This window comes from Lepisosteus platostomus, chromosome 3 (assembly GCF_059453375.1).
Source record: "Lepisosteus platostomus isolate fLepPlt1 chromosome 3, fLepPlt1.hap1, whole genome shotgun sequence".
Classification (NCBI taxonomy): Eukaryota; Metazoa; Chordata; class Actinopteri; order Semionotiformes; family Lepisosteidae; genus Lepisosteus; species Lepisosteus platostomus.
The window spans coordinates 30,775,235-30,798,710 of record NC_142613.1 but is presented as its reverse complement, the minus strand read 5'-3'; the positions used below and the strand labels follow the sequence as shown (position 1 = coordinate 30,798,710).

General features: G+C 36.5%; 1 protein-coding gene across 8 annotated transcripts in view; it reads left to right on the top strand.

The window, feature by feature from the left end:
* utrn (utrophin) overlaps positions 1–20,842 on the top strand; it is a 310,852-nt gene extending 290,010 nt beyond the window's left edge. For 7 of the 8 annotated variants that reach the window (XM_088625185.1, XM_088625187.1, XM_088625188.1 and 4 more), the window contains 5 exons: positions 2,729–2,978; positions 6,801–6,909; positions 15,642–15,728; positions 17,898–17,920; positions 19,087–20,842. In XM_088625185.1, coding sequence (XP_088481311.1) covers positions 2,729–2,978; positions 6,801–6,909; positions 15,642–15,728; positions 17,898–17,920; positions 19,087–19,095 — 478 coding nt within the window. In that variant the 3' untranslated portion in view covers positions 19,096–20,842. The remainder of the gene's footprint in view (positions 1–2,728; positions 2,979–6,800; positions 6,910–15,641; positions 15,729–17,897; positions 17,921–19,086) is intronic. The other variant, XM_088625190.1, reaches the window with a different exon arrangement.
* The last annotated feature ends 2,634 nt before the right edge of the window (positions 20,843–23,476 follow it).

The following is a 23,476-nucleotide window of genomic DNA, read 5'->3' as shown; positions in this document are numbered from 1 at the left end:
ACAGCTGGCATTGTACCCTTATGTATGACTCAGTGGAGGGTGAAAGCTCATAGTTTGGGAAACTACTGAAGCACTGAAACATGAACATCATTGAAGCTTGGGAACATTGCATCTGAATTAAATTATGCTCGTTTTAAATGGATCTTCACACATTAGTATTTTTCAGGAGCATTTAAGCCCTACTGCCTATCTTGTCTCAACACTCCACAACATTTCTGTGATAAGGAAGGATAAAAATAAGAGGCTGCAAGACATCGTGTGACATTTTTAATACAATTGCAATTTTATTTTTTTAAAGTATACTATTTTTATGATACTTTTAAACAAGCAAGGCTTCTTTCACAGGAACTCCTTGATAAGACAACAAGAGATAACATGTTTGTGATTTATTTTATTGAAAGCAAGTGAGAAGCGGTAGTTGTAGCTATAGCCTGGTGCACTATATCACGTGTGTTTCCCCTCAGTCAGAGCTGTTCGAGCTCAGTGAATAATGCCATGTTGTGTGGCAATGTCGCTGGAAACTACAAAGAGACTCCAATAAATGTGGAGGAAACCCAAACACCTAGAGGTGAAAGTAGTGGTTGAGAGCAATTATATTTTCTACACTACTGTTTTCTTCAATCACATTGATAGATACAATACATCCAGGTACACATTACTGTGTCATTGTAATTGACTGTTGTTATTTTTTGTATTTTTGTATTTTGTATCATTTTGTATTTTTCAGTTTTAATATGTACATTAGTATTGTTTGTTCAAGAAGGGGAGTCCACACTTTAACTTCTAGGCCAGTCAGACTAGTTAACAAGCATGTTGTCAATGCTCTATATCAGTGGTTCTCAAACTGTGGTACGCGTACCTGCAGTGGTACGTGGCATGCCGCCAGGTGGTACGCCAAATGACCCTGGAACTGTGTTGTGTGCGCTGAAAAAATCGGGACGGGTTTTCATATTTTGTATTTTTATACGTGTCGAATACACAGCCTACGTACTACGATACAGTGCGCGCTAATACTTCAGTGGACACAAGAGATGCTCTGTAATTCTATACCACTCTATAGGAATGCGTGCTACGGACGCAAGTGACCAATTGTATTTAAAAAAAGCTACTGTATCTCCAGCAAATAGGGAGAAAGGAGAATGTGCGTGATTTTGGAACAATGCCAACGTTGTAAACACAGGAATGCATAGAAATGCGTGCTACGAACGCTGGTAATCTTGTGAGCACAGGAAAGCGTGAAAAATAACAGAAAAATATTTAAGAACTATTCCAAGTTAATTTGAGAAAAAAAACACAGAGCGTCTCTGTGTTTCTCTCCCATGCGCATGAAATAAATACTTAAAATAAACACTGAAATAAAAAGAGGAACGTGGAAAAATGCAAGCTTGCGGATTGCTAAAGCAGGTAAGCCCCACACTATTATGCGTGGAGAAAAAGCTGCTGAACAGCTCGACCTGCTGCCCCCCCTGAAAGACACAGTCATTCATAGAATTATTGAAATGAAGGATTATATCAAAAGTACGCTGACAGAGCACGTTACGATGAGCAGATGTTTTTCACTGCAATTAGATGAGTCTGTAGTCGATTTGGCCAATTTGCTCGTTTACGTTAGATACGAGTTTGAGGGTACGTCCTTGTGAGGACTTTCTGTTCTGTAAGCCGCTACCAACAGGAACTACAGGAGAGCACGTATTTCAGCTTCTGAATGAATTTATCGAAGAGAATGGCATCGACTGGATAAAATGTGTCGGAGTTTGTACAGACAGTGCTAGAGCAATGACAAGCCGACACAGCGGTGTAGTTGCACGAATTAGAGAGGTTGCTCCAGAAATTAATGGTTTCATTGCAACATCCACCGCGAGACCTTTGCCATCAAGAAAATGCCTGACGATTTAAAATCTGTTAAGACTGTTGTGAATTATATCAAGGCTCGAAAAATTAATTCACATCTGCTTTGCTCGACTAAGCAGGCTCACCCCTCTCACTGAAATGGTGCTTTTTTATTTTTATTTGTTGTTGTTGTTTTTTTCTGTAAAACACTTTGAGAAGCCACATTTTAATATATCAAACAAAGTTTATTATTATAATATGTATTATATGTATGTGTGAGTGTGTGTGCACATGTGCTCATGTTGGTCATTGAGACTTTCTGGGGTTCCTATGAGATGATGACTTGTAGGTGGTACTTGGATGCTTTGGTTGGATTAGGGGTGGTACTTGGTCCAAAAAGTTTGAGAACCACTGCTCTATATTTTTGTATTTTTTAATTAATTTATTACCTATGTCTTATCTGTATTCATAGATTCATCTTCGTGTATACAATATCAATCAGTTGAAGAGTTAGTATCTGGTACTTGTTAATTGTTGTGCTAATGTATGGGTTAAAAGGAAAGTTTTATAGATAAGTCCCTTCAAAATAAGCAACACATTTTCATTACATTACTGCTGAAGTGTTCATGCACTGTCTCTTTGGTTACATATGTAATAAAAAATATATCTGATAACCTTTTCTGAATGTGGTCATTTCTTGTAAAAAAACTTATCTTTCAGAAACATTTGCAGGATACTAATTCAAAGTTAGAGATATAAATATGAAAACAGTATTAAAGGATAAGGTATTGAAGATGACCATCATCTTATGTCATACAGAGGTCATTTTCATTTCTCAGGTTTAAGCTGAGTGATGAGGCTGAAATGTCATTTCAGGATTTTGTGTTATGTGTCACAGGAATCTGCAGTTGGAGTACGAGCAGTTGAAGGAACAGCACAGTCAGAGAAGTTTCTCCCCACCACTCTCCTCCCCGCCGGACTCTGTGGCCCTTGGCCAACAAGGGGGCCCTGAAGAGGCCGAGCTCCTGGCTGAGGCCAAACTCCTGAGGCAGCACAAGGGCCGGCTGGAGGCCAGAATGCAGATACTGGAGGAGCACAACAAGCAGCTGGAGTCCCAGCTTCACAGACTGAGGCAGCTGCTAGAACAGGTGACTGCATTGTGTCCTCCCAACCCACCCATTTCACTTGACAACAATCAGTCCTGAGATCGTTTCCTTCTTTAAGTAAAACCAAGGATCTTCTCCAATCGGAACCCTAATAGGAATCTGTGCATGCTCTGTAAGACAAGGACATTTTGCTCAAATTAACAGTATAACAGTAACAGTATTAACAGTATCTCCTCAATAAAGTACCAAATTAAGTTTTAATGCTAGTTGGATTTGTTAAACAAACAAGGTTTAAGTTTAGGGTCTTTGAACTTTTAAACATCCCTTAAGTAGTCAATATTTGTACATGATGCAGATGCAGTAACTGCAGTTTTATTTAACCTTGGAAACTGCTGGTTCAGTTTTGAAATTGTTTATGATATTAAAAAGGCTGATTAAGGGTTAGTTAAAAATATATTATTAAGGCTTCGTGGTCTGTGAGTGTAACTGTTTCTGAGAATGATTTTGAGCACTAGGCTCATTATCTTTTAATAGTTTTGACTTAATCGATATAATATTGCTGCACAAATGCAGGTAGAAAATAACCAAACATTAACAAAGTGTGTTCTTATGATTCTCTGGCACAACTGATAGTGTTAAAAACAAGACAAATATTTTAATAAAATAAGAGAACTATATAGCATTAATGATAAGACACATACTGTATGTGCACACCAGAGTATACTTCCAGCAGGCCTAACAACCCAGAATTCTGTCCCTGTAATTAAAATGCAAAATGGTAACCCCTTAACAGGTAAAAGAGAGAAAACTTGCATCCCAGTAAAAAGGGTTATTACTCAGAACTAAATCTCTTTTCCTACAACATGAATGCCCAAAAAGAGAATGGGAATCTTCCTATTCTAACAATGAATCACACAAATAGTAGAGAATGGTTTTAGCCTGAGGATTCCACAGGAATAGGAAGTTAGAATTTCCTAAAATAAAACAAGTTCACTATAATAATATTCAGATTATCTAGCCATAATCTAGTATGTAAATCTGATCAAAAGATATAATTTTTGCCTGGCTCAAGCTTTTGAGTAAGAGGGGAGTGTTAGATAATGATGATGTTGCTACTTTCTCCCTCTTGTTCTGTGCTTCCTCTCCCTTTCCTGCTTTTTCTCTTCTTCCACATTCTGTCTTTTGTCTTTTATTTGCTTTGGTCCCATCTTATGAAGGCTGTCTTAATGACCTCCTATAATTGGCTGTCACTGTTTAATGTTTATCCCTTAATATGATTTACTATCAAGTTAATTACCCAGAGTAAACCATAAGGAACACTCTTTGATAATCTATGTCTTACTCTAATCTATTGCCTCCTATCCCCAGGAGAGCTAGGCAAATACCGTGAACAATAACTATTGTTCCAAAATCCTCTGAGTAAGGTTAATCAAGTTAGGATATGTAAATGTTGCTTATCAAATGACCCCCCATTTGTAACAATATTAGCCATTAATGATTTGGAGTTTTGTCTTTCAATAAAGTACCAAATCTGCAATTATTTTTAATGTTAGTTGAGTGCACCTTTGAATTAGTTTGTTTTAGTAAGCACAGGTTATATGGAGCTTACATCATTGATACTTCTTGTGTTCCAGTTTTCTGTCACCTGAAATGTAGTCACCTTATCATGTGTGTAGGCATGGCTTTAAGAAATACAAATTCATTGTGGGTGTAATATATAAATGATTTTCTTTGCTATTGACAAATGATTTTCATACTCTAAACAACAGCATTAACGTTCTTCATTTCACCACTGTAACAGTATTTAATTGGGTTTTATAACAGGATTGTCAGTATTACCTTGGAACTGTTACCTAAAACCATGATTTCTTAACTCTTCGGTATTGCACTGAAATGCTTCATGTCTTTAGCAGTCTTACTGCTATTTTTAGCTATAGTTGCAAATTCTGATCTCCAAGGTATATTCAAAGTTTGAAAGTAATGTCAGCAAAAAATGCAGGATAAATCTTGAAAACCTGGACAGTGAATGCACAAAACAGATCAACAAAATTCCTTTATTAGTTCTTTGTGGCATTGCATAATTCACATATCCTCACTAATGGTTTCTTTTCCTGTTTATATCCACAAGTATTATTTTAATGGAGTTGTTTAAGGTTAATTAAATATTTGTGTCCTCACATGAGTTTTTAAACATGCGTCTACTGTAACAGCACACATTTCTATCTTCAAGGTTGGTTGTGAATGTCAAGCACAAAGCTGTTGACTCTCACAAACCCCTTTGCGTGCTGTAGTTCAATTTGATATTGATACTTTCTGTTGTGTGCTTTTCTCTAGGTTAGAGTGTGTTCCTTGGATGTATATATATATATTGTCATTTTACTTAATTTTAGTTGAGATACATGATTTTCCTGGAGTATTTTATTTTATGTTGTCCAAGGCAGTGCAATTACCATTAACCATTACCCTTACCATTAAAATGTTGCTTTTGACAAAAATTACACATTTTTATCCACCAGTGCTTAATGTCCCTATTAGAGTACCCAGACAATATCCATTAAAGTTTTACGAAACCCACAGACATTGGGCTTTTAAATTATATGTCTCCAAATTGAAGAGGTCCCACATGTTGGTTTTCATATTTTGTAAATGATCTAGTGTCCTGGATGTTCTTTTTTTCCTCTTGAGTAAAGAAACCTATTTTCTAGTGACAGATAAATATGCCACAAATATTTTACAGTTATCTGATATTTTGAGTTATCTATGTTTTTCATCATCCTTTCAGAAACTGCTGTTTAAAGGTATTAATCTACAATGTTTCTGAGTTTCTCATATTGTAGGGTTAGTTTATTGTCCTTTGAAAATGTCTAAAATGATATATGTTTACACACGGGACTGTATTCAATTAATGTCTGAAATGAACATTACCATCATCATATTGCATCTGAAAACTGAAAAACCAGTACCAATTTTTCTTCAAGCGTGTCTAATGAAACCTTTCGATCATTTTTTTCTCTTTTGCATAGATTTAATTAATAAACCTATTCTTGACATAATGATAAGTTTGTCAGATCGTGATGCTATAATAATTTGCAAAACAGTAAAGAATATCCTAATATAAGAAAACCATTACATGGTATTTTACATCATGTCACTTTTTTCCCCATTATGTGATTTAGTTTGTTTTGTAACCAAAGATGCTCATGGCTTTTGGTTTGCCAGTGTTGTTTCTGCTTAGACTGATATTTCCTGTTCTAGAAAACTGCAAGAATTGCAGCTGAAAAATAACACAAGAAAAGATAGCACTAGGCAAACAATTTAAAAGAATTTAAAACTGAGGTTTGAATGTCTCTTAAAATTGAAATTGTAGGTTACTGTGCTCTACGGTGTGCTTGCTGAATACAGTGTTACCCTCACTTAATTCTTTACCACACCTCTTTGCAACCTGAAGACGTTTCTTCAGCTGAAATAGGTCTGTAACATGGAAGGCAATTGTCTCAGAAGGAAGGGGACAGAAAACTACCATCATATTGTGCACACAGAAATTAAACAGAATGACAATGAGCTGCACCAAAATGATGGGGTTTTCTGCACGTTCCTACAGTAAAAGGATCTCTAGAGCTTTATTAATAACGTTTTAAGGGATATATCTTTAATAAAACAACAGGATATTTTCAATGAAAAGTGACCTAGCATATTACATCTCTAGGTTCCATCTCATCCCTCTAAGCTCTTTTGGGTATTAAAAGTTGCATTACATACTGTATATTGCTTGATGTCTGCAATCCACATTTATTAATATAAATAATAGAGTAATGTATTTTCAAGCTTTAATTATTAAACAATATCTTCTCTCACTCTCTGCAGCCTGAAACAGATTCCAGAATTAATGGAGTTTCATCATCTGCAGCCCTTCAGCATACTCTAGTCCATCACGCACTGAATCAGGATATGAACTCCAGCTTTGATCATGCAGGTCAGAATTTCTGATATATGTGTTGACCATTGCCATTGTGGATTGTGATTTTGAAATCACATCAGTTTCTTTTGAAATCGGAAAAACCCATAATGTTAAGCCAGGAGCCCTTACTTTTGAGTTTCATACCTACTCATGTGCAGTGTATTTCATTAAAAAAATGTATTTGATTTTTTTTTTTACATAAAAATGGAAAACAATCTTTGCTTCAAACTTATCTGCAGTTGTCATTTATCCATACATTATGTTAAATTTGCACTGAGAAATATACTGTATAAATGCACTCACTGTGGAGTAGTAACTTTGCTTCCTTCTATACGTGCATCATAAATATCTGTTCAGTGTGATCTCAGATGACTGCACTGGTATGTATTGTGAGGCATGGACAATGAGCTTAAGAATTTAAGCAGCATTGATAAACCTGAACAAAAAAAGCTGCATAAAATGAACAGCACAGATGATGATTGATATTTTATGCCTGAAAAAATGGGAAAACTACAAGCTTTCATTCTAATACAATTATTTCAAAACAAATGTTTTTAATGAGTAATATCATTGTTGTAGTCAAAAACATAGGTGTCAGAATTACTGGATCCCCTACGTTTCTTTTAATGAAAAACAAACAAAATAAAATCTGCAATGACATACAAAGTACATACAAAGTACACAAAAAATAAATATACCACTTAGCACTATTAGGGCAATAATCCAAAAGTTCAAAACCAATAAAAGAGTGGTTAACCTACTAGGATATGGACACAAGTGCGTTTTGCCCACAGGCACAGTGAGGAGGATTGTGAGGGAGGCAAAAAAGAATCCAAGAGTCACAGTTGGAGAACTGCAGTGTCTGGTTGCATCTAGGGGTCACCAAGTCTGCAAATCAACACTTAGAAGGTACATTCATGACAGCTGACTATATGGAAGGGTTGCCAGAAGAAAGCCTTTACTGAAAACAAGAAACAAATTGAAGCAGCTGGAGTTTGCCAAACGCTACTGGAACTGATAGTAACTAGGTGCTAAGGTCAGTTGAGACCGAAATTGAACTGTTTGGCCATTCATAGCATAAGCACATTTGACGTCAGAAAAGGCATGTGTATGATGAAAAGAACCTCATACCCACTATGAAATAAGATAAAATCACTTTATTGGCCATATACAACTTCTTGTATTAGAAATGTGTCTTTTCGCATACCCTATCTTGCTCTTCATGAGATACACAGACAGGGAGAGAAGCTTGGGGTCAGAGCGCAGGGTCAGCCATTTCAAATCAATCAATCAAAGTTTATTTATCAAAGGCACAACAATACAGTGTGCAGCAGTAGTTGATGGCAATGAAATGTCTTTTTTTACGAGCTCACTGGGGGGGGGGGGGAATCACAAAATTAAAGTTACAAAATTTAGTTACATAATAGATAATAGTGCTATAGAAATTGAATAAAATAAACTCAGACAAAACTCAATATAAATAGAGCTGCTACAGATGCAGCCATTCAAAATGCACGGTACAAACCAGCGGTGCGGTAAATTACCCACAAGCCACCGCAGGGCACCGCAGTAATCACTTGTGGTGCATTGGTTGGAAGTGAAAAGATTGAATCATTTAATCTCTTTACTGTGCACATTTTAATCCGCTTAGTATTGAATATATATATGGAATTTTACCACTACAGGGAAATTTTAGTAGCTGAGCATAAAAAGAAGAGGAGCATAACGCATCTGAAGGTCATAAACGATATTAATTTAGGAACATAAACATTACTGTATGTACGTAAACTGTACTGTGTATGGCTGGTCTTGGTAGTTTAAAGAAAAAATACACACCAGTCTTCCATTTCTCCCTAAACATTTTAAGCATGAAAGTTTTATGAAACGGTACCCAAATATGTGATTGCTGTATAGAATGAATTTTAATTTAAAAAAAATTATTTAACACGAAAATTAAGCTGTTTACATCTTCCGCCTGAGAACAGTCACCTGTTGCTACCCAACGCAGAAACACAGCCACTAACTAGCAAAGAGAGGACATTAGCTAGCCAATATGATAAAGAAATAAATGATTATTTTGTTTATTTCTTTTGCACATTTATTTGAACATTTCCATCGATTGTACAAGCACTTGGAAACTGTCCAATCCCTAGTTCATCAGGCATTTTCTTTTACGCTGCGGGCATTCTCCCGGTCTGGCGCCGGTCTGTGTCTTCTAGGATATAATGCCAGCGATTTTTTATTAAATTTGGGTTTCCAATAACGCCGCAGCAAACTCTTGTTTTTATGTACACTATAACAGACAATCTCCCTCACGGGATCAATAAAAGTATCTGTCATCTATCTACATAATCTATCGGACAGAATTCTTGGGTCTCCCTATACCAGAGATTATGGTAGGGCTTCAGAATGGTGATTGGCTGACACCATCTGACACCCCTCTGATTGGAGAAAAAAGACGTGCTGGTTTGCTATACATACTGTACCAGGAAGAGGATTTCTTTCTATTCAAAACGTGTATTTTAAAAGTTTAATTAAGAAGTAAAAACCTTACAGCGTACACAGATTTCTAAACTGATCAGGAGGAAGAAAAATCACCCGTGTTTGTGCATAAAAAGTGGTTATTTACTATCGAAACCTGTTTTATTTATTTTATTTTTATTTAGATTAAGAGTTCCCGTCACCCCCATTCCCATTTAAATCACAAACCCGTGTTTAATTAAATGTCTTTTAACGTCAATCGTTATCTTTGTCTTATGCATAATAATGTTCACCACTCTGTCCAGCAAATTAATAATAACTTTATTTTATATAGCGTTTTAAACGAATAAGTAATTAGATTGCTCATAAACCTAATCACTTATTCTACATAAACACAGCGTAATTGCTCTCTGAAAATGCTTTTTCTTTTTATTTAGGCTCAGATTTCAACTATAGATCGTATTATTAATAACCATAATAACGACCAACCAACAAAAACAACCATATAAACATAATACCAACCAAAAACATAGATAACAACCACAATACAAAATCAAATATATCAAACCATTAAACTCTCTCAAATTCCTCCAATTATCATAATCCCACCCCTTATGCAAAACCAAACCCTCCTCCCATCCCAGTTTATCCTCTTTATCATAAACAAAATCCACCTCAATTTTCAACATAAAGCATTACACAAAATCAATACCTCAACACTCCATGCTCAACAACGATAATTCACAAACAGCCAGAACATGTAACTCCACATTCCCAAATAGACCTCATTTCCATAGCCCCTTATGCAAAACCAACATCCCTCCCCTGTTCTCTCTCTCCGCTGGCGTTTGTAATCGTTTTTATTTTTAAATAAATTTTTGCAAAGTCATGTATTTTAAAAATCTTAAGATTTCTATATTTATGTCTTTATTTAGTGGTTTCATTAGTGACAAAGGCTAAACTTTCTTGGAAAAATGTATTTTATGTAAACCATGTTTCCTATTAATTCATTTAGGGCTAGAATATGTTCATTGTCTTCCAATGAAAGAAGGGTTCCTTTCGCCGTAGTCGGGTTGACATTAGAAGCTTGCCACGCCCGGACTGTTACACCAACGCATTAGCATGTTAAAGCGATTTCATTGAGGAGCCTAGCTTTCTTAACTAGTAAGTACTGTACTTACTGGGTTTTTGAGGGGGAGAGGTGTCTTTCACTGGAAATCTCGCTCCCTTCTACTTTGAAAATAATGTCTAAGCCGGAACACATCATTATATCTCATTTTGTATTTCTTTAAAAAAAAATTGTTTGCCCAGCCTAACAGTATTGTTGTTATTGTTTTTAACCTGTAAAGCGCTTTGAGGAGCCAGCTTTAAAGGCATCATATACAATAAAGTTCATTATTATTACTATTCTTAATTTGCTGGAGAGAGAGGTGAACATTATTACACAGAAGACAAAGATAGCGATTTACGTTGCATTGTGCATTGTGCTGCTGTAATACAGTTTTAAATAATTAAAAGTCTAAACAGTATCAGCTTTATTTATGGGTTTTAAATACAGGCGATATAAACACGATTTAAATCAATATAAATGTTTATATTGTAACGCATAGGTGACAATTCATTGTTATTAAAATGACTTAAATTAGATCATGTTGTGATATTTAGAAATATACATTTGTTTGGTGCGAGTGAAGTTTTATTTAATCTCTGAGCCATACTGATTCTTATGGAAGCCAGTTTCCGCCACGGAGTAAAAAAAAAACACACTATGGTATTCTCTCCGATGCAGTGCAGTTAAAAACATATCTCTGATGCTGTTCCTAAATGAATATCGTTTATGACCATCAGACGCTTTATGCTCCTTTTCTTTTTTCCAGTGGATTGAACAGGGAGAGGCATTTCATGATGTACTTTTCACTGATGAAACAACAGTGGCTCTGGAACAGTTTTCAACCATGTCGTTTTATAAAAAGGGGTCTTACATGTGGTTATTTCTGAAACGTTTGTATGTGCTCCTTCTGACCACGGTGCTGTTAACTGTTACTGACCATATTAAGTTTAAGTGCCAGTGGGCACTTTTCCTGTCTGTGGGGGGGCTGGACCGTCTTTCATTAGAAGGTTAGTCTGTTCTACTCTGAGAATGTAGAGGGGGTGGAAAGTGCCCGCGGTCATTTAATTAGTATAAAAATTCGCACTGATTCCCTTGCGAAGATACGGACAGAGGAATATTCGTGCGTGGTAAAAAAAATGGCATAAAAACGACAAAGTGAAGGCTGTGAAAACATTCACAATGTACTTTATACACAAAGCAAGTGTTCTCACAACTCTAGGAGGTTTCGTGAAAATGCTACAGACATGCCAAAATCATTTTTTTTAATTCAAGGTGACTTTACCACGGTTTTCATTTTCAGATTGTGAATCAAAAAAGGCATTTAATTAAACACATGATTGCGATTTTAATCAATTACTGTATTGATTGAAACACACATTCTGTACGGATACAGTACAGTCACATTCTCCTGTCGTCCAGTGGTGTAAAACGAATAGCAGGTGATTGAGATAACAATGCACCGCCCACTGACTGGAATGTTCTCATTTGTTCTCAAGTGTAAAAAGAGGTGATAATTCTTAATAATTCCGTGTCGCATTAACTAACCTCTTCCGTTTATTCCGCCAGACAGTACATGAATATAATTATAATCGTTATTAATTTGTTTAGATACGCAATTCCATATTATATTCCCTGTTAATCAAATTCTAAAAGTATGCATTTGTTAGATAACAAGCGAATTCACAGAAAAGATTAAAAGACTATCACTTTTCACAAAGTATATAATCCTAATATGGTCAGAAGGAGCACGTAAAAACGTTTCCCAAATAACAACATGTAAGACTTTGATGCTTAAAATGTTTAGGGAGAAATGGAATACTGGTGTGTATTTTTTCTCTAAACTACCAAGACCAGCAATATACAGTACAGTTTACATACAGTAATATGTTTATGTTCCTAAATTAATATCGTTTATGAGCATGTGAAAGGCATGGTGAATCGGAGATTCTCAAGAATTACTTTGTATGATTGGAAACGAATGCGTGATCAGATCAACTAAATGCTGTGGTGTTACTTTTTGTCAATGTAAAAATAAACTCTTTTCGTTTACAAAGACGGTTACAAAGAATGTGGACCAGGGTAATACTTTGAGCTTACAGCTTGTCCAAGGTCATTCATTATTAATACTATTAGTAATATCTTCGGTAAAGACTTTGATGCATAAAATATTCCTGCATAATTAAAATATTTATGATAAAGGTGGTAGGTTGTGTACTTTTGTCCAACAGAATAATCTTGCTTTTAATGTTTAATGATTAACATGCTGTAATACACTGTTTAAATTTAAAAGTCTAAAGGGTATACAACTTAAATTCTTAATTGAATAAAGATTGTCCCTCGGCAGTGATCGGGATTCGAAACCGACGTTTTCTGGTGACAGCTCAAACGCTGTACAGGAGAGGTTAACCTTTATTAGCTCCACCTGGCGGTTTTACAAGGTGATTCCGGATACTATTTACATAATCTAATTTGCATAGGGTATGATTCGGTATACTGCGACACGCCCACCGTGTTATACCGCAGCATACCCCGCTTGTTTTGAATGGCTGCATCTGTATATGTCCAGGGTGTATGCAATACATTATGTCCAAGTAGTGCAGTATGCCGAATACAATGCAAACTGTATGCCCGTGTACTGTAGCCATTACGGGTGATTTGCTGAAGGAACTGCAGCTTGGCTATTTAGCAGTCTTATTGCCTGGAGGTAGAAGCTTCTCTCTAATCTGTTGGTCTTTGACTGAATGCTTCGGTACCGTTTACCAGATGGTAGGAGAGAGTTGCAGGCTGGCCATTTAGCATTCTTCATTTAGCCATGATCTGTTGGACTTTGACTGCATGCTTCGGTACAATTTACTGGACGGTAGGAGTGAAAACAGTTTGTGACTGGGACAACTGGGGTCCTTGAGAATGGACTTGGCCTTCTTCAGACATCTAGCTGAGTAAATATCCTGGGTGTTTGGTAGCTCACAGCTGGTAATGAGCTGCGCTGACTTCATCACCCTCTGCAGTACTTTGCAATCCTGGGAGGAGCAGTTTCCATACCAGGCAGTGATGCAACCAGTCAGGATGCTCTCAATAATGCACCTATAGAAGTTGGCCTGGAAATGTGACAGCATGCCGAACTTCTTTAGCCTGCTGTTTTGACCACGGTGTTGGTGTGCTGGGTTCAGGTTAAGTTCCCTGTGATGTTAACTCCCAGGAACTTAAAACTGCTGACCCTCTCCACTGCAGTCCCATTGATATAAATAGGTATGTGATCTCCTCCCTAGTGTTTCCTATAATCCACAATCATCTCCTTAGTCTTACTGATGTTCAGAGAGAGGTTGTTCTCCTGGCACCATGCGGTCTCCTCCCTGTACGGAGACTCTTCACCATCTGTGATCAGGCAGATGACTGTTGTATTGTCTGCAAACTTAATGATGGAGTTTGAGTTATGCCTGGTGACACAATCATGAGTAAATAAGGAGTAGAGGACAGGGCTAAGCACACAGCCTTGGGGGGCTCCAGCGTTTAGAATCAGGGTAGAGGATATGTTGGTGCCCACCCTCACCACCTGCGGACGTTTCATCAAGAAGTCCAGGATCCAATTACAAATGGAAGTGTTCAGTCCCAGGTCCTGGAGCTTGATGACAAGTTTGAGGGCACTATGGTATTGAATGCTGAGCTGTAGCTAACAAACAGCATTCTCACATATGTTCCTTTTTTATCCAGGTGTGAGAGGGCAGTATAGAGGGCAGTGGCAATAGCATCCTCTGTTGACCTGTTCTGGCAATACAAGAGAATACTTCACAAGAGAAAAGTGATTGCGGGTCCAAGCAGGTCACACTCTTTAGACAGGAAGAAGACCGGTTTGTTCCTGATGTAGCGCTAGTCCTGAATCCTGAGATTCTGCTGTCCACAGTTCTGACCGTAGTTCACTTGTTGATCAGGCGAGCGTTCGCGGTGGGTACCGGCAGTTCACGAGGCTTCTTGCTGGGCTAACCTCAGGTGGATCCTTTGGTTACGCGCTGGCAACCTCCATTCTTGACTCTTAGAACAAAGTAAAGTCCTGACACTCGGACACACTGGCTGTTACCAGATTTTCTGAGCTGAGTCTGAGAATGTCCAGGAGGAGCCCTGAGGAGCTCTGTGCTGCCTGTTTTACCAGGAGGAACTATGGTCGTTCATTGTTTGAAAGTTTCATGGGCATCTGAGACCTACGTGGGGTTACCCTGCCCTACTAGTTCCTGATTGGCTGATCTAGGTGGAGGATGAGTAACCATGCTCTCTGACATTAGGGTTGTAAACAACTTGGGATGAGACTCTCCCTTGGAATCTCCCAGACAGAAAGGCACCAGAGATGACCATTTATTAGGGTTTCTGGAGAATCTCAGCTTTGGGAATTGTTCCTTATCAGGAAGCTCTATTAGCTAGAAAAACACCTTAAATGTGAACCAAATGGAATGTCCTCTCTGTATCCAGCACCACTGAGATGAAGGAGAGAGGGACTGCCAAGGGAGCAGCAAACTTAATTCCTGTACTTTAATAAGCCTTGCCGCTACACTAGACTTCGATTCTGTGGCAGGGGGTCCCAGAAAGCGGGTTTTCCTGGGATGCTTTGGGATCAGTCAAGGATCCTGACATGTTGGCAGAGCAGTGATGTCCTGATGATTTCTATCTCCTGCATGAGAAACGTGGGGATGCCGTCTTGCCTATGAATCTTGCCATCTTTGGACATGTCAAAATTTGCCATGGGAAGGAGGGACAAGACCCTGTCAAAGAATCTTGTGCTCACTCCCCCAGACTTAACAAAACGTTTCCTCTACACCAGACCTTGAAAACGGAGTGTTCTGATTCTGAGATGTAGTTAATGATTTGTCTATTTGTTTTTTTTCTTGAATGTCATACAGCCTTGCTCACTCTACCAGTAACATTCAGGCAATGCAGAAATGTGTTTAAAAGTGTATAAGAAGTTTGACACTGATCAATTCATACTCCCTGTTTTCTTTGTTAAGTAGAGCATGCAGATGTTTTTCATCAAATGGGCATATATTGACATACGAATGGTCCCTGCTTATTTTTTCAGGTGTTTTGTCAGCTGCCCAGTTTTTGGTTGATGACTCCATTCCAGTTTAAATTTGTGTTAAATTTTCTTTTTGTTTTTTGTTTTTTTCAGATGACTTGTTAGTCCCACCAAGCAACACCAGTACAGACTTGGCAGATGTCATGGAACAGATCAATAACACTTTTCCTGCATGCAGTCGTAAGTGCAGCAAAGTTGACTTCTCTTCACATCCCTTCCAGTGCTTTCCAATTAAAGTAGAACAATTTTAGAAAAACTACGTCGAAATTTTTAAAGATAAACTTTTGACTTCTTAGCTGCTATTTTGCCTCTTTAGTACATTTAAAAATGTTATGTTACTATTCGCCCCTCAGATTTATTAGGTGTTGGTCAGTCGTCTTTGTTCTGACACCTGAAAACATTAACTGAGGCACAGAAACTAAAGCACAAGAACTTTCCCATATGTGGCGTTCTCCAGCTTTTTGCTCTATCAGCTTATGCGCTGCATTAGTATGTTAGGTGGTAGCTTATAAGTTGTGGGCATCACACTGCTTGTCTTTGCCCATTTTTGTCAGCAAAACATGGAACTTGTTTCTAAAGGTTGGAAAGTTTGTACAGTGATCTTGGAAAGAGTTTACATTATTTCTGAAAGAGATTGCTGATGTTTCTGTGAAAATGTTGATTTCAGATTGAACCTACTTCTTCTTCTTGTAATGCCACAAGAAATAAAGGTTTTGATAAATAGTCTGCTACTATTCAACTTACATTGGCATTTATTAGGGCCTGTAGAGTCAGTGAAGGATTTATTAGTTTGCATGTTGAGGAGCTTGACTATTCCAGTTGAGGCTCCAAAGCAGCAGTAATTAATGAGCAGTTTGTAGTGATTTATCACTGCTGCCTTTACATGACTTTGAGCTGCACCATGTGTTCCTGCCGCCTAATGCTTTAGTGAAAGCGTTAGAATACAATTGGCTGTTGTTGTTGTTCAATAAAGCTGTCAAACACAGGACAGGAAATAGTATGCCTTCACAGTAGATTTCCATTGAATGGATATTGTACTAGAATGCAGAACATTAAAAAGTGTTTTAATTATTAATTTTTGGTATATCAGGACCACAAGAAGTACCAGAAGATCATGCTTCACTAAAGCAACTTTAGCATGTTCTTTGCAGCAGAATGTGTGTGAATTGCATTTAATCTTTAATCATAATTGGTTCTACAATTACCAAAATGTGTAATGAACTCTAGGGTGACTTGGCATTGAAACTCTGCATGCTCCTTCAACAAATATTGTAGGACCAAAATAGATCTATATTCTGTCTGAAGACGTATTTGAATATCAAGTTCAAGTTTGTCATTATACTCACACAGGTATATGGTATAACAAAATGCTATGTACAGTAGCTAGCTCTCAAACAGTAAGTACTGCAAACAACAATACAATTGTGCAAGAAAATAAGTCAAAGAAAACAGGCAATGTGCAAAACAACAACCGATAATGTGCAAAACAACAGCAGGTAACAGGTAATGTGCAAAACAACAACAGTTGTGCAAAATCATACATCAACAGAATGGAATAAAAGATAGTAAATCATGGAGAGTAAACATCTTGACATGTGAGGTAGAGGTTGATTTCAATGTGTGTTTGAGTTATGAAGAGAGAAGGCACTGTAAGAGTTCAGATCGTAGGTGAGAGAGGCTGGGAGTTTAATAGTTTGAAAGTGCAAGGGTAAAAACTGACTATGAGTCTGGTAATTCGGCCCGAATTGTCCAGTACCGGTTTCCAGATGGTATGGAATAATGTAATGGAATTTACAGTATGTATGGAATATAATGTACTTATATAATGGAATATATGTATGGATGGAGTATACTGTATAAGCTGTGATGGCAGATGACTGATGCAGCATTAATTAAATATCTGTCTGTAAATTCTGTGCATTGGTGAATTTTATTTATTTTAGTTAAATGGGGGCAATAGTAACTACATAATAATGTTATTATATATTATAAATGAATCTTGACATGCCTGTGTGCTATTAGAAATTTTAATGTTTAATATTCAATGTGTGTTTTATTTCTCTTGATTGTTATTTGATACAGGACACAGATTTGGTTCGGTATACTGATTACTTATGGGATTAAAACATGTAACACAATATTCTTGTTTCAAATCTTCAATCTGCTATGGGCTCCTAGTGCTCTGAAACTGATTTGCTGCCTTCAGAATCATGAAAAAAATCAAACTAAAAAAAATCACGGGAATTTTGTATGACAATTTGTTGTATTAAGGCTTTATTTCCTATAATGTATACTGCATGTGAAATTAATGGCTTTTCTCTTACCTTTCCTTTTCATAATGTGCTACAGCAAGTATTGCCCCAAGACCACAGGTAAGAATTTTTAATGAGATTTCGTAGCTTATTTGATTTTAGTCAAGGATAATTCCAAGATTTTAGAAATAGAATTTATGTTATGATGGTACTTCACTTAAATTCAAGTTTAAGAAAAATACCTTATTAAATAAAAGTTCAATAGTTTTCTTTCTTGGCAATAACTGTTATAAGTTTTTTTCTAATACCATACTAATTCAGTAGCTATGAAGATGAGTTTTTTGTTCATTTTTGTTCCTTAATAATGGTGTAAAATTTCTGTTAATTAGAGAAATCTGTGTTTGGTAGTGTTATGTTGAGCGCTGCAGTCCAAATTTTGTTCATTGGGTAACCATTGACCATATCGGAGTTACATTACACATTAACTTACTCAGTATTGACATTAATGAATGAATTAATGAATTAATTAACTGACTTAATTCTTAACTCCTGAAATGTGTTCTTTGGGTGCATTTATTTCAAAGTAATAATCACTTTCTTTTTTCTTGCTTTTTTGTGCAGCAGGATGTTAATTATTTTTGTTCAAGATAAGACATTATTTATGAAATGCTTGTTCTTATGCCATTATTAATCGCTAAATTTTGGTTTTCACACTTGGATACTGAAACAACCAACCTAATCAACATTGATCAGATATTAAGAGATTTATAATTCTAGTCAACATTTTTGTTTCCTCTGAATGCAACAATATTACAACTGCAAAATCTGTCCTACATTTGTCTATTTTAAATAGACTAACATTGCTGGCTTATCTTTTCTCATTATAAACCATTGGCTTTTGCAGCTGTGTTTAAGAAGAGCCTGTCATTTTTAGTCTCTTGACCTTTTTCAGATCAGAGCTTGGTAACCTATTAAAGCAGTATGTATCCTGGTGACTATGGCTATTAGTAGACCCTTATCCAAAGCAGACCGCCGCTGCCATAGTCTAGCTGTGTCTTGCCTGCAGTGACTGTACTATTTGGTTCTGTTGAGACAGCAAAGAAGAATTAATTTTTTGCTGAGGGATTTTATTTTGTTTTTTAAATCTCCTCTTGTTATAATGATATTGTATGAAATGTTTTTAATCTGTCCTGGGTAGTCTGGGTAGTCTGTTTTCTGCGGTGAAAACTTAATGACAAAAAATGAATGGCATAAATCTACCTTGTATATTTTCTCTCTTTGTTAAGGTGATGTGAGGAATCTTTTAAGGAGAAGAATACAGTGAGCACTCCCCAGAGGACTGACCACTTCAGTAGTGGCCATTTTATTTGCGATTGTTTGGGATTTCATCTGTTTGGCCAGATGAAAGAACTACTGAAGACCCAAAGACACAGACCAGGACCAGAGTTTCCATATATTGTCTTCTCATACTATGCAATTGTACATTTCTGAACTGTAGATTATATTCAGAGTTGGTTAAACATTTGTCAGTGATTTGTATAAATATTAATTAGTTGGGGGGAGGGGTCTTTATATCTGCCTTTTTCCTATCCTGAGTATGGTTTAGAAATAATATTAAGGTTAAACTGTTACATTTCTACATTCCTCAGCTCTTCGCTTTAATACTGTAAAATTGCTTTCTTCGCTTCAGACATTGCTATCTTTTGAGATAAGCCGTGAAAGAAACAGTATTTCAAAAACATGTTCTGGGGTAAAACATTTAAAGAGACTGTTTCATGTATATCTGCTGTATACAATGTTAAGCTCCTTTGAAACTTTGCTTGTGACAGGGATATGCACAAAAGCATTGTGTGAAGTAAGGTTTTTTTTTCTAGTGTTTGATGTGACCACCCTTTTAATGCATAGGTGTGATAAGCAGTCTGTTCATCAAGCTTAATATGCACTGTATTGTACATATGCATACAGAAACAGGCTCTTTAAATCCCAGCTGTGCCTATACAGTTCTCGTTCCAGCTGAAGACAGAGATTTAAATAATGTGTCTGGCCTAAAATAGAAAAAATGCTAAACTGGAATATGTTTTTGAGGCCCAATATAATTTTATGTGTAGTATATAGTTTTATAAATGTTTTAAATCAGATGAAAGCCATGACTGCCTTTCTACCTCAGACACAGCTCCCTTCCCACGCTCTGTATTTTGTTGATTGTTGATCCATAAAACACACAGCTTTTGCAAGCTTTGTAATAGACAACAAAGAGTGAAAAACACCTCCTAGTTCCTCGCAGCAGGGTCAGTGGTCTTTGTTACTCACTTAAGACCTATGTATAAAATATTCTCTGGCCTCTTCAGACCTTTTTCTAACAGCATATACAATGTGGTGTGTGCTGTGCTATCAATACTTTTAACACTAATATAGACTCTCAGCTGTACCCTTGGACGATGATATGGTGAACTTTAATATTAAGCAACTTGTTGTCATTTTGAGGTATATAGGATAGATTGGTGACACTACATCTAATACAGCTGCACGTATTATATTTTAAATATTTTTTATAACAAATCAGTAACTTTATTTTCTGCGTATCACAAAGAGTTACTGGTAAATTATATATACTTGATTCTGTGTATGACAAGAGGTATACTTTGGTATTTGTCTTATTATCTAATAGTGACCAAAATATCATTACATTCAATTCATTCTTTACCACTGGAGTGACATGAGGGTCAGTTTTTTTTATGTTGGATTTAACAATAATTGTTATGCATGGTAAAAGTGTACAGATGGGATGGTGCATTTTTTAATAAATTAAATATTCAATATGATTTTATTTCTGAAATTACCCAGAGTAAAAAAGTGTTTTGTTTACTTCTGTGAATCTATAGTTTTATTACTTTAATAGAATCACACTATAAAACATGTGGATGCCATAATTATTGTTTCCTGTTTCATATGGGAGCTGATGTCTGCATTAAACACTATTGTTTCGCTCAGCCACTGCAGTGTATACAATTGAAAATGTATTAAAATTTTAAAAGCACAAAAGCTTAGAATGTTTTATTAACACAAGTAATGAGTGTTAAGATCCAGTCTTGTTTTCAGACTTTGTTACTATGTTGTGCAAGGTCAATTCATGACATCTAATAGTCTATTTAGTAACTTACTGGTTTCATATTCATTTCATCATGAATTGCATGTTGTTAGTGTTGTAATTTTGTATGATTTCATGAGGTACTGTTAGAAGATGTTTCTTTGAATAAGTGCAACAGAAAAAACATCTAAGCAGTGTCAACAGAAGAGTGCCAGTCTGAATGTATAGCAATTAAAACATGACACATTTGACATACTGTATTGCAGTCTCCAAAATGCCAGAAGAGGTTTCTCACTGATGTTCCTGCAAGTCTGCAGGACCCTACAGCTTTCAGGGGTCACAGGTGTACTGAGAAAGCCACGTCCAAATACCTGCTCTCAGAGTGCACCACCACTTGAGGAATGCTGGGTGAAGTCAGCCAGTCACATGACCTGCGCTTCAACCCCTTGAGCCAATTAGAAAGCCACAAACTGGAAACTTTTTGAAAAGACCAATATATCATTATTTTCCCAGTTATTTAATAAAAATTCTTAAAAAAGGAAATGCTAACCTAATATCAGTTCCATTTTTAAAGACCTAAGATACATAATATGTTTGAATTTAATGCAAAGTTTACAGTATATTTGGAAACTTGAGCTTTTTTAAACAGTGTAATATAATTTCAAAGTTCTTTTTAATTACATAATCTAAAAAGCTTAAAACATATAGCCACCATTATCAGTTTTAGTGCTGGACACTGAAGGTGGCATAGTTCATAAAGCTATTAATCACTGACTTTATACTGGCTCCCTTGAAAAGAAAATGAACATGATTTGAGCATCCAGGTTTATGGAGGTGAAAGGTCCCCAGGTGTGATCTAACACTATATGCTGTCCTCCACATTGGGCACAATATTGTCTTTCACATGAACGTTTTTTAGAAACAACGTTAAGTGACTATTGAGTCTACCAGTAGAAAAAATATCTCCTTGTTAAATGTTCATTTATATTTATAAATGGGTATTTTAAAGAAATACCTTTACAAGATAATTATTTAAAACAAAGTTCCACAGAATGTGGTATTTACAGTATTTACAAGTATGTAGCAAGCATGTGGTATTTGCAAGTATTCTTTGAACAAGCAACAAGGATAGTATAGCATTGTTGCACTCATCTGCAGAAGAGCAATGGTCTGGATTAAAAGGTGGGTGGCTGAATCTGATTGCAGACAAGGAGTTGATGAAATGGTGTTCACACAGACAAATCGGAAGTAAACGTAGTCTGGGAGAAAGACGAGCAGTAGTGCCCGTGAATATGGGTAAACAAAATTTAGGGAGATTCCAAGTGTCATCTCAGAAGCATGCCAAGTTTGGTACCCGAAAAAACAGTCCAAAAACTGTAGTCGGCCAAGTAAGGTCAAGCACAGAGAAGCAATCAGGAACTATGGGACAATTAGATTCGAAGAACGGAGCAAGAAGTCAAAACCTAGGCAGAAACAAGCTTGGAGAGACAGCTGCACTTGTGAAAACTCAAGTGATGCACTATGACAGAGTGAGGGGTCCCGTCTTCATGAGGTTTATATATCCGATGGTGGACCAGATAATTAACAGATTTATTATATTGCGGTGGTTTCAATCTCCATCTTGACCTCGTTACTATGGCAACTGATGGATCAACAGGTTAAGTGGGTGGTTGCCTGGAGACGGATGTATTACGGTTGCGTGCACCAATGGAATTTCACTTGCTGGCATGACATAAATTATAAATCTTTTAATAAGGTCCCTTGTAATGGTTGATTTTCTACATCTAATTGGGCAGATACAGGCAGGGAGTTGTTCTTGGCCTGTTGCTCTTCCAGCTCTTTATCAACAATTTAGATCATGGTATAGTTATGAAACTATTTCAAGCTGCAGATGAGACAAATACTGTATAGTGTGATTAGTAAATGCAGAAACAAAGAAATTACAGAAAGACATTCACAATCATGAATTGGCCAGATGCATAACAAATGAAATTTAACTTCTGTATGTGTGAAGTGATCCACACTGGGATTAGGAACATACACCATATATCACATTGGTGATTCAGAGCTCCAGGAAGCTTGGCATGAAAGATATCTCAGTGTGTACAGTGCCCTCCAAAAGTATTGGGACAAGAGTTCAAGTTGACTCATTACAGCTATATGCTCAGGAAGTTTCGTTTTCAAATCACAATATGAATATGAGACAACAGCAGAGAATATTACCTTTTACCTATGGATATTTTTATGCAAAATGTTTTACCATTATACAATAACACTTTTTTTGTTCAACCCCCCACATTTTACATGAACATAAGTATTGGGACAAACAGGTTTACAGGTGTTTCTAATTGTCCACGTATTACATGTTGCATACATTTCACACACACAAAAGGGTTTTGAAGATCTAGGCACGGTTGAGGTCTTTTGAAACTCTTCTGAAGTCTTTCACTTGAATTAGTCGGCAAAAACCAACATGAAGACCAGAGAACTCGCTATGACAGAAAAGAAAGCCATTTTGATATTGGTAAGATGTACAAAATAAGACAAATGAAAAATATTTTAAGTGTAAAGACAAACCCCAATAGTGA